The sequence below is a fragment of the Gekko japonicus genome, unplaced genomic scaffold (genome assembly GCF_001447785.1).
Source record: "Gekko japonicus isolate JY-2015 unplaced genomic scaffold, Gekko_japonicus_V1.1 scaffold120, whole genome shotgun sequence".
Classification (NCBI taxonomy): domain Eukaryota; kingdom Metazoa; phylum Chordata; class Lepidosauria; order Squamata; family Gekkonidae; genus Gekko; species Gekko japonicus.
In genome coordinates this window covers 804,939-817,554 of record NW_015175973.1, presented here as the reverse complement: position 1 = coordinate 817,554, position 12,616 = coordinate 804,939, and the positions used below count along the sequence as shown (strand labels likewise).

General features: G+C 42.6%; 1 protein-coding gene across 1 annotated transcript in view; it reads left to right on the top strand.

Moving 5' to 3' along the window:
• Positions 1-12,616, top strand: part of SLIT2 (slit guidance ligand 2) — a 455,701-nt gene that overhangs the window by 273,687 nt on the left and 169,398 nt on the right. Inside the window, exon 5 of the mRNA XM_015426100.1 lies at positions 11,436-11,507. Within this exon, the coding sequence (XP_015281586.1) occupies positions 11,436-11,507 (72 nt within the window). The remainder of the gene's footprint in view (positions 1-11,435; positions 11,508-12,616) is intronic.

Genomic DNA, 12,616 nt, shown 5'->3' with positions numbered 1-12,616 from the left:
GAAAACGGACTTGGCAACCCTATTTTAACCTGAGAGGACAATCAGCATATTCCAGAGTGATCTTGCATCAGTGATATAATCTCATTGTCATAATTGATTTCCAGGAGCAGGGAATTTTTTATGTGTTGGGGAGGGGACAGAATTTAAACATAAGACTCCGCCCATTTGCATTCTGGCACCTTGGGACAGACTGTACATGTTACATCTTCAAGTGTGCTTTAACTCCGAGAGCAGCGTCGGTGGAGAATAAAGAAAGCTCCGAGAGTCTTACTGTTGTCAGTATTAGCCTGTGTAAATTGATGCTACTAGCCCCAGGGAGTAATTTTATGCATTTTATCTGGCTGATTAATGCAGGAGGAGTTTGTGGTTTATTACTTTTTACTCTACATAGCATGAAATAACTATTCAAAGAATGTGTTCTGGGCTAGCAGTTTGCCTCTGAATCTCTACCTTTTCCCCTCAGAAAATAAAGGAATGTTATTCCTTCTTCACTGCACTGAACATGATGTAAGGTATTGGATGGCATTATAGATTTATGATACAACTGATCAGACTCTAAGAGAGGTTAAACCATAGAGGAAAAATAAAATTACCGGTAATTAAATTTAAAGGCTGGTTTGCCTTCTACAGAAGATTTATTACCAAAAGTAAATGATGGTTTAGTGATACAAGAAAAAAGAACACCAATCCAACCTTAGTAGTGTATGAGATCATTATTGCACGCCACAATTTCCATTTATACAATTAAAATAATAACACTTTGTGCTTTGTGAGGTAAATGGCATATTCGACTGGAAGACTTTGGTGGTAATAAAATAGCCGCAATGCAGAACTGGCTTCATTTGCTAAGAGGTGGCGTATTATGTATGATTCACTAATATTGCACTCCACTTAAAGTTTTATAAAAAATGCATATGGAGATGTACAAAATGTGTTCAGCAGAGCCTGTATACATTTCATGAGTACAGAATCCTGATCTAAAACACTACTGTTTATTTCACAGTAGAAGCACCCAGATGTGCACATCTACTAAATCTAGCTATTATGCCATTTTAATCTACGTGTAGGTTGCTCTAATGAGTAAGGTATCAGTACTGCTACAAAACATTGTATACTACATTTTACAACCCATGCAGTAGTCATTTCAATGCAAAACAGTATCACCATTAATCCAAATGCAAACTAGTTTTTGATGAAAAACTTTTGTACCATCTCTATTTAGTTATTCATTAATTTGAAAAACAGCATTGTTAATGTCTTCTAGCTTCTGTTTCATTAAGGGGGAAAAGGACAAATCAAATTGGTAGAGATAACAATTCACTGTTGGAACAAAATAAAATGCAGTACATCCAGGCTCTTGATATTTAGTTAGATCGGTCAATCTCATCATTCGCATGAGGGGGGGGGGAAATGGGAGCAACTTTTCTGACAGTGAGGCCTGCAAGCTGATTCAGCCCCTCTCCTTATCTGTTTGTGTTCCTTCTAGAGGATTTAAAAAAAAATTATTTGTAGCTTTCCCTGCCTCTTTGCTGGAAGATAAAATACACACAATACTCTGGTAGTAAGATGGCTACTGAAGTGGTGTGAGAAACCGTAGGCTTGGTGAGATGAACCCACTGTGTAGCACTGAATCTTCAATGTTGTCAGCAAGCTGCCAATGAACTCTGTGTAGCATGAGAACTGTGTGGCATGAGATCGTTACCCCCCCCATGGTTTCCTGTAGATTCCCAACTGCGCATGCTTATTGGTGTTATGATTCGCACATCCGCTTGTTTCATGCATTCCTTTCTATGAACGCTAGTATAGCTTTGAAACGTGCTTATCTGCAAGGTCACAGGTGCGGAGAAGAGACGGCTTCGCTTAGTCAATAATGAGCTAGAGTGTGAGAAGAATTAATTGTTATCTTTTAGGAAACCTTTGCTTCTCAGACTAGGGGCGCGAATCTGAGAATCAACCCGCGCGAGCGGGAACCAAGTCCATTGGTTAATGTCGGTTTGAATTTGCTTTACTATCCCCTGCTCTGACCTTCCCCAGTTATTCTAAACAGTGAACGTGTTCCTGTTCCATCATGGCTTCAATAAAATACTACTTTGCTACAAACGTGTATTAATTGCAAGTTGTGGGGATCGGACAAATGTCCAGAAAGGGTAATGCCAGTGTGGTTAGGTGCTTCTGCAGAGACTCATTCCGTATGGGCTTTGAAATGTACTGGGTTCAACACGTGATTGTGATCAGCTCATGCTTTATTGTGATTACAGCTCAAACGAAAGACAAATTAGCAGGACCACAGCCCTGCTTAAATCCGTACCCCACACTACCCATGATAGGTTATTTACAGAGGTACTCCTGGATGATAGGACCATCCCAGGATCCTTGCAGTCTATTGTTCTGTGTCCCCCAAGCTGGGTCCATCAGGGTTAGACTCAGTACATAACAGGCTTCTTGGATTAACCCAGGAGTTTGGGGGAAATGTGCAGTGACCCTCTGTGTCATTGGATCCCTATAAGAAGGGGACCACCTGAACAAGGTTTCAGAGGTGAATTAGAACCCAGTCTACTGCAGATAGGGGGCTACAACTCTGTGGCAGACTGCCTCCAGAGTCTTCCTCACTAAGTTGCTGGAAAAGTGAAAATCTCCTTTGCTATTGCAGCCGAATTCAGTGAGGAGGAGTTAGAGATAAGGAATTCAGCACACCTCTGAATTCCAAGAGCTGGGGAATGGATGGATGGAGAGAGGAGGTTCTAGTTTTCATGCCCTGTTTTTGGGATTCCCACAAGTGCCAAGTTAGCCATTGCTAGAAACAGGAAGTTAAATATTTCTCAGTTCATGCATGTATCAGTAGAATGTATGAAAGGTCAGATCTGAATTTTCTAGAACTAAAGATACAAAATCTATAGATCTGATGTTGGGATCCTACGGTGTGAATGTTTCCTCTCCACTGCTTCCTCTCCACAAAACTGAGATCTCTGCTGTCCACCAAGAGTAGTAGCCTCATAACTGGTCCCTTCATGAACTGAGGGGAGGGGGGGGGAGTGAGCAAGGCAAGGCAGAAAATAGTCTTCAGAAGCCAGGGAGCATCTGCCATGAACAACTATTTTCCAGTAGTCCATCAAAGTCTTAATCTGGATATCTTCTAATAAGCAGGCATGTATTGCTCAGGAACAGACACAGAGTCCTTTATAATTCTATTAAATTGCTGGGTCCCAGCAGTAGTTGCAAAAGGGCATGCTTAGATATATATATTTAAATCACTTTTTTCAGCTAGCGTTTTTAAAACTGCTTACATGCATCCTACAGGACTGTAGTAAGTGATATAAATGAATAAGATAGTTCAGGACATGTCCCGTAGGTCTGTCACCTAAATAAATATTGGTGTCTGGAGGGGGTGTTTACTATGGACAAATGCAGGGGGTTTTCCTGGGGGAACGTGAACAAAATTCTTTTAAAATTGTTTAAAAGTTCATGAGTTTTAAGTATACAGATTGAAAGCTTCATTTCTCTGTTGAGAGTTCTGGCACATCTTTTTCAAAAAGAAGAAGATGAAGAAAAGAAGAAGTCTTGGACAAATGTATTGGCATGTTTTGAGAGTTGTAAAGAAGGACACGGTTTTCTAGAGGCACTGTAATTTCTTTCTGACCATTCATGTTTACACTCCAAGGCACTCTTGACTATCAATAATTTTAAGGTTTTTGGTTCTGTAACATCTGTCTGGAAACAGATGGAAATGAACAAAATTCAAATCTAAATTAGACTATTGAGGAGAAGAGAAACCCAGGTCAGTGGGCCCGTGCCTTTATTTCCTGCAGAGTCTGTTCGACCAATAGACACTGAGAAGATTTGGCTGATTTATTCTCTTTCCTTCTGTGTCTTTTATTTGTTTTTAGTATCTTCTGTTGTAAACTGCCTGGAGTGCTTTGGCAGAAACATATACATGAAGAAAGTGATTAAAATGTTATACTACAGTCACGTTTTCAAACCATATTTGGGTTTTTAGGAGCATTTGGCCATGCTTTCTCACAGACTGAAGCCCAATTCCCACTTTCAAAAGACAGGATATGGATGTATGTGAGGAGTGGGCTAATGCCCTGACAGCACAGGGAAGATGGGTTGCCAGGGTTGCTGTTCTGGTACAGTAGGAAGACTCCAGATTTGAAGAGTGAATTAAAATAGTTTATTGAAGAATGTCCCTAATTACAAGCAGGCTAAACATTCAAGCAAGAGCAAGCAATTCAGAACTAAGAAAATAAAGGTGATGATAGTGAATAGAAGAGTCAGTTACGGGTTTATACTACCTGTCCCGATGTGCAGAGGTCCTTGAAGAGAATAGCACCAACAGCCAGCATTATGCACTAAGGAGGAAGCCCAAAGGAGAGACTTTGGGGGTGTACTCAAAGTCGGAGTGCACACCTTGATGGCAATTTCTCTTGATGGATATAGACATTGGAACACAATGTGGACCAATGGGAGGCCTTGAGGGGCTTGTCTCAGGTGAAGACAAAAGGTTCCCAGGACCAATAAGGGGTCACAGGAGGTTTGACACCAGTAGGAGCCAAATCTAGTTGTGACCAATGAGGTCCCAGAGGGACAGAGTCTGGATTCACAATAGCGTTGATGAGATTAGCCAGGTGCTAGATGCCCCTACTGGAGCTGGCTGAATGGGTTTGATGACCGTGTGGCATGGGTTGAATAGGTTCTTAAATGTACACAAAAAGGTGGGAAATGATTTGTGATAAGTGTCAGGAAGGATTGTCAATAATTTGAATGTCTGATTAATTTATCTTGGTATCCTGAGGGCTGGAGCAGGAAGGACAGTTGTAGAGACAAGGGATTTCCACATGGACATGGGAGTCACACAAAAGAGTTACTTGAAGGTTGGGAGACAGAGTAGGCTATTCTCCATGTGGCGTCTGAATAGCTTTAGAAATGCAGATACTTTACCTGGAGGAACCCATTGTTATTCCATACGCATACCTCTGCTGAGGGAAACGGGGAGGTTGGAGATTGCCTTGGAAGGCTGCCTTGTGCAACTTGAAATTAAAACCCTTTTTCAGAGCTGTGGCTAGCTCTGTGTTTCAGGCCAAGAGTGCCTTCCTTAGCCTGAGTTTGTGGGTCTCTGGTTCAGGTCAAACGTGGGGTGCCACACTATTTAGGGCTACCCGTGAGTAAGGCAGTGCCTCTGGGCTACATTGGGAGGGGATGGAGGGCTGATGCAGAAAGGCATGGGCCCCTTGCACACTGACAGCAAAGATACCAGCAACTTCCTGTGCCTGGCTAGTGGACATCAACATTCACTTTCCCACAATGGCACATGGAGGTGAGGGACAGGTGACAATGGCCAAAACTGGGTTCCCAGAGATATAAAAGGAGGAGCAGGAAAGAAATTAGAGACAAGAGTGAGCCAGATAGAGCCTTGGGAGTAAGAGGACAAGCCAGTTGGGATATTCTGGATTTGCTAGAGCATGTGCTAGTAGCGGATCAATTCCCTGAAGAATACGGGACAAAAGGTGCAGATGAGGTTAACCACGCTACCTTGTTATGTTATCAGAGACTTGTAATGAAATAAATCTGACCTTGCTGTTGTGCAAACCTGTGCTGGTTGTCGGAGGACAGGTTCAACATCACACTTACCCTTGGGTCCCATGACAGGATGATTTGCCTTGTGCTGAGATCAGCAGAGAGAGTTTTCATGTAAATAAAAATGTACGCCTGAAAACCTGTCTGGAGATTAATTGATAGCACTTACATTCATGTATATTAAATCAAATTGCTTTTCTGTAGCTGTTTCATTCAAAGGCATTTACTGTATTGTAAGTTATGTTCCATTTGCGGGGTTACTTAAATATGATAAAAGTTAAATCACAGCTCACCAGCGTGTCTCTGAAATTTCTGTTTGGTCTCAGTACAAACTGAGCTGCATCCGTGCTGTATGTATCTTCTCTAGAACAGTGACTTAGCTTACTTAACATTTTCTCAGTAAAATAAGCTGTCTTCTTTCATTATATACTGCCAGAAAAATATTGAAGTGCCATATTGTTCAAAACAGTTTTCTGAAGACATGTTTCTGAACACTCCAAATCTCTCCGTATATATAATTGTGGAGTGGGGTGGCACTTTCTGAACATTCCACATGCTCCTAAATCAGTTGGCTCTATGATGTGTCACTCAGAAGCTGTCCCTATCCACTGGCTGCGTTGCCTGAGTCCTGCCCCCAACATTCTAAACAGTTGCTGTTCCTCTCCCCCCCCCCAATAGCCAGTCGGAACACAGAGGTCGTTTGCATATGTGGCCTGATTGGCCTTTGCTTCTAACATTCTAAACAGTTTGCTGTTGCTGTTGGGAGTCATTGAATGTGTCCTGAGGTAAAATACATATCCCAATCTTCCCTTAAATGGTCACTGGAGCTACCAGTCTCCCTGTGGGACCTGGAGATCTCCCAGAAGTCACCATGTTCCCCAGCCACAGCACATAATTTCCCCTACAGAAAATTTCCCAGCTATTACAACTGATCTCCAGATGACCAAGATCAGTTCTCCTGGAGACAATGGCTGCTTTGGGCAGTGCACTCTATGACATTATACCCTGCTGAAATCCCTCCCCATCCCAAACCCTGTCCTCCCCAGGCTCTACCCTTCAAACCTCCATGTATTTCCCAAGCCAGAGTTGGCAACCGTGTAAGTGGCTATGGAACCACTTTCCAGACCCTTGGAAGCCAGAAGACATGGCATAGGAGGAGGTGCTTTTCTAACCTTAACTGCCACTGCATAGCCCCAAATTAACATAAGCCAACCTCCAGGTGGCACCTGAAGATCCCCAGCTATCACAACTGATGTCCAGATGACCAAGATCAGTTCTCCTGGAGACAATGGCTGCTTTGGGCAGTGGACTCTATAGCATTATATCCTTCTGAGGTCCCTCCCCACCCCTTCCCTCCCCAGTTCTACCCCTCAAACCTCCATGTATTTCCCAACCCAGAGTTGGCAACCCAGTAACTGGCTATGGAACGGCTTTCCAGACCCTTGGAACCCAGAAAACATGGCATAGGAGGAGGTGGTTTTCTACCTTAGTGGTTTTCTACCTTTCTACTGCATAATCCCAAATCAACATAAGTCAGGGGTGGAGGGAACCATACCTGTTACCATGAGGCTGTCCTCCCATACTACCCACTTCAGGCAGCAAAATGACTGGAGGCGGCCCTGCCTCATAGCTAAGCAGAAGGAAATAAACATGGCTCACCTCCCTCTATTTTCCCCTTCCCTCTACGGGTCTACCAGCCACAGCCAGGACACTCACCTGGAGCTTCCTTCTAGATCTCGTTGTATTTCTTCCCACAACAGACCTTACTCCTAGTTTTAAAATATTGTAGTTTACTGGTTAAAAGTATTTCTACACTTATGCAGTTCTAATACTGCACTGGCAGTTTATAAATCAATGGGGGGTCAACAATGACATGTATTATGAACCACTTATAGTAGTGTGAATATGCAGACTCATCTGTGGTAGTCATACTAACAATCCTGTGAAGTTGAGTTGTTTTTCCCATTTGATGGGAAAAATGAGTGTGAGAACTAATGGGTAGCTAAAAGACATCCCTTTTTATTTTAGGTGACTCAACCTTAGAACAGCGCTTAATAAAGCTAAACCATGTGCAAGCACCATAAATAGGTTCTTCCATAATAAGGGGGGGGGGATATATTCCTGGAGCGGTGCAAACTTTTAATTTGAAAGTTGTTCCCCTCATCCTTTATGGCTCAGCTATTTGGATGAAAGCTATCTCTGATAACATCAATCAACCCTTAGCCCAATTTTTTTTAAGGAAAACACTGAATATCAGTGCAGTGTGTCAAACATATTGCGGGCAGAATTTGGACAGTTATTCTTGGAAGCCAGAACATGGCTTTATGCCTTTAAAGACTTTATGCCTTTAAACTGAGATTAAAACAGCTCTGTCTTGAAGACGGTTTGTTAGCTGCTCTAAATTGATATACCCACAAATCAACTTGGATGAAAGCCCTGGATGAGAAACTGATTATAGTTGGAATGTCGATGAATGATATTTTTGAGATAGGCAAATCCAAAACATTTTCTCTGATGAAAAAGCGAGTCCTGGAAATCGACCATAGGAGTTTGATCCTGAGAGCCTGCAGAGTTTGCTCACCCCTGTCTTACGGTCTTTCTTTCCCAAGACCTTTAAACCCCCCCCCCCCAATATATACTACCTTACCATCCCATGTTACTGTACAGCTTTTTTGTATGCAAGATCGGATATTATTCCTACAATGGTTTTACAGGGGAGATTTCTGAATAGGCCCTATTCTGACAGAATTTGCCCTTGTGGCCTTAATAGCATAGATATATCCTTTCCATGCCCTGCTTGAATGCAGGTTCTTTGAGAATATAAGGGTTCACTATATTAAGCCTTTAATCAATCAGCTGACCCCTTACACTCTGGCTCTTTTGCTCACTATAAGGATCCTAAATTTATTCTAGCAACTGCAACATTTGTTTCAGTCGTTTTAGCCCTTGCATCAAAAAAAGGGGGGAGGAGAGGAAGAAGCAGCAAGTATCTTCTGCTGCTCAGGATCTGGGAATTAATGAGCTTCTTAGGGAAGGGAAGGGAAGGATTTGAGCCATTCAGTCCTGGCCTGGGCATGTTTACTTGGCAGTTCCGTCAAATTCACTGAGGCTTGATCCCAGTTTTATACACACCAGATTGCATCCCAAATCTCCCATTTATCCAGGGGATTACAAAGGACAATTACTATTTAATTTCTCTTAATTAAAATTAAACTGTAAATGCCCAAAGGATCACAATGGCAAGCACCATGCTTCGACTTTCCTCATAAGCAGATGGCTGCACTGCCCAATGAGCTACTCTCCAAAAGTAGGAAATTTAACAGTGCAGTCCTGTGCAGTGTTACACTAGTCTAAGCCCATTGACTTCGAAGAACTTAATCTGAAGCAACTCTGATAAGATTACACTGTAAATTTCAGGAGTTGCTTCTAAAGTAAAAGAAGCAGTTGCTGTTGGGAAATGAATTTTAGCAGCCCTGCTGAATGCATGCAAAAGCCTTTGCTTATGCAGTCAGACATTTTAAAGAGGACAGCCTCTTTTATATCTAGAGCTACATTTTTACATCCTTACAGCACAGAACACATGGGGTGATTTCCCACAAGCGCTGCTCCGCGCTCACTCTTCTCTTTGGCCCGATGGTACGTGTCAATTTCACACAAGCTGCTGCGTGGCCACATTTTGCCCGCAGCTTCATGCGACTTTCCCCGCGTATACTCAATCCTGTTTTTTGAGGATTGAGTAGACGCGGGGGAAATCGTACGAAGCTGCGGGGCAAAATGCGGCCGCGCAGCAGCTTGTGTGAAATTGACACGTACCATCGGGGCAAAGAGAAGAGTGAGAGCGGAGCAGCGCTTGTGGGAAATCACCCACGGTCACACACAATGGAGTTTCTTCTTCTTCTTGACCCCCTAGAAGGAAGTCACCTGAACACAGTGACCAATGATTGCTAGTAAACAGACTTAGATTTTCCCGAGCTATCTTCCCATTGGCTCTGAGCCAAGTGTCCCTTCCAGGTCTGTCTAAACAATAGTACAGAAGGCAAAACAGATTAACCCTATAATGACTGGAATCTAGACTTGCAAGTCACACATCTCCAACATTTTTAAACTTTAAATGGTCAGTTTAAGACATGAATGCCACAAAGGGACACCAGGACAGGAGATTTATGTCTTTCCAGGGTTGGACTAGAAGACCCCAAGGGCCTGCCTGAGGTGCAAAATCTGGCCTGCTGCCCAGTTCAGTAAACTAAAAGAACCACCACACCAAAGAATGGAGTTACACATTGATTATCTGTTGGGTTGCCAGCTGCAGGTTGGGAAATTCCTGAGGATTTTTTTTTTGGGGGGGGGAGCCTGGGCAAGGGAGGGACTTTAGTGGGATATAATCCCTAGAGTCCACTCTCCAAAGCAGCCATTTTGTCTAGGGAAACTGATTTTTGTTATCTGGAGATCAGTTTTAATTCTCAGAGATCTCCAAGCTCTGCCTGGAAGTTGACAACCTTATCTGTCTCTATAGCTTGGAGTCGAATGTCTTAGTGTTGCTAGGTCCTCCCTGGCCACCGGTGGGGGATGGAAGGGGAGAGTTGCCAGATCCTGGTTGGGAAACTCCTGGAGATTTGGAGATGTAACCTGGGGAGGACAGGACCACAGCAGCCTATAATGCCACAGGCCCTTTTCACATTATCGTTCTAAACCGGATTTATTTGTTTATTCAAGTAAAGTGATACAGGGACGGGGGTTTCATACAGCAAATTCCCTACTGTTAGTGAGCTGTCTCTGAAGTGCTATGGCAGTTTCAAATAGAGCTGCCCCCCCCCCCGCCGCCCTTTTTTGCCCCGCGATCTTCCTCGGGCTTTTTTAAATTAATGTGTTTTAAAAAAAAAAAGCAGTCCAAGGGAGATCAGACGGTGAAAAGGGGTGGGGGGAAAGCAACATTGTAGGAAGCGCTATGGACATTTTAAACAGCACACCACAGTGATTCAGAAGTGCGACGAAGGGGTTGAAAACAGTGGGGTGGGGAGCAGTTTCCTTCGAAAGCGGCTGAACCTCTCTTTGCTAACTGGACACCCATGACATGAACCGGTAAATACATTTTGCTAGAAGCTGTTTGCTTAAAATTGGTGTGTCTGAAATGACAGGGAAAAACCATTAGCAACCAGTTACTAAAACGGAATACAAAGGGCTGGAGAGTTCACCTTCCAAAGCATCCATTTTCTCCAGGGGAACTGATCTCTGTAGTCTGGAGATGAGCTGTAATTCCAGGGGATCCCCAGGTCCCACCTGGAGGCTGCCATCCCTAGTATATTTAGGTAGCTATAGTTTTGGAAATAAATGAAAAATCCATACACACCTTGTTATGTGGATAACCTAGATTTCCCCCCCTCTCTCTGTTGTGTGTCTGCTAGTTCTGCAAATCATGTCTGACATACTTACAAATCAAACTTAGTTTTCATTTGGGTTCAGTGTTTTTCACCCCTTAGTTCTTTTGAAGTCTCTTTCTGCACAGTACAGACATGAAAAACTTTTGAATACATCTTTGAACCCCAAACCCTTGAGAGTTGTCTGGAGTTCCCATTTGTTTCCAACTGTGCCATCCTGAGTAAGGATTACCTGGAATGTGTACATTTTTAAAAGGAATTCTTCATTACTGTATTTTAAAAATATTTTAAAAGTGGTTGTTCCTTTGTAGTTGATAACAAATAAGAAAATGTAAGATGTAATGGAAAGTGAATTACAGTGATTTGGATTGACTTGAAATACTTTTTCTTAATGCCCTTTATACAGAAGGTCCTTTTTATGCTGTACAAAAGTATAGGAATCAACCAAGCTTAAATCCTCTTTTTTTCTTTTTCTCTTGAAATTAGAGACCTCAGTGAAAACCAGATCCATGCCATTCCAAGGAAGGCTTTCCGTGGAGCTGTAGATATTAAAAACCTGTAAGTACTGTTGTTGATTTCAGACAGTTCATTTTTTCTTATAAATCTGGATATCCTTAGATACATACTCTGTTACGTTTCTTTGCAGTAACACAGAAGTTACCTGTTATCCAGTTACATTGGATAAAAATGCCATAAAACACAGATCCTCTCTCATATACCTAACTGTGGCATATCAAAATGAATTTCTTCATACTAGGGCTTGTTGGAAAGGCAAAAGAATAAGCGACAATTGTCTAATATGCTTCAGGTGACTTTACAGATTAGGTAAAGCACTATATGACATGAACCATATAAAATATGGGGGGAATGATTTTTTCCCTTTAATTTATACTGTATATCACAAAAATGGGAATGGATAGAGGCATTATTGGTATATTTGTAATGGAATTTATTAGCTTTCCGACCATGCTTTGAAATTTGAAATTGGTCGCTTGGTTCATGAGTTATCGCCCAAATTAGTAAAGGTAGGAAAAGTTGGCTTTGGTCATCTTGATAAGAACATAAGAGACGCCAATGTTGGATCAGGCCAAAGGCCCATCCAGTCCAACACTCTGTCACACAGTGGCCAAAAATACCAGGTGCCATCAGGAGGTCCACCAGTGGAGCCAGGACATTAGAAGCCCTCTGTTGGCCCCCCCCCCCCAAGCACCAAGAAGTGCTTGTAGCACCCACCACTTCCTGTGGCAGTGAATTCCATGTGTTAATCACTCTTTGGGTGAAGAAGTACTTCCTTTTATCCGTTCTAACCCGACCGCTCTGCAGTTTCATGGAGTGCCCACGAGTTCTTGTATTGTGAGAAAGGGAGAAAAGTACCTCTTTCTTTACCTGCTCTTTCCCATGCATAATCTTATAAACCTCGATCATGTCACCCCTCAGTCGTCGTTTCTCCAAGCTAAAGAGCCCTAAGCGCTTTAACCTTTCCTCATAGGGAAAGTGTTCCAACCCTTTTATCATTCGAGTTGCCCTTTTCTGCACTTTTTCCAAAGCTATAATATCCTTTTTAAGGTGTGGTGACCAGAACTGCACACAGTATTCCAAATGAGGTCGCACCATTGATTTATATAGGGGCATTATGATATTGGCTGATCTGTTTTCAATACCCTTCC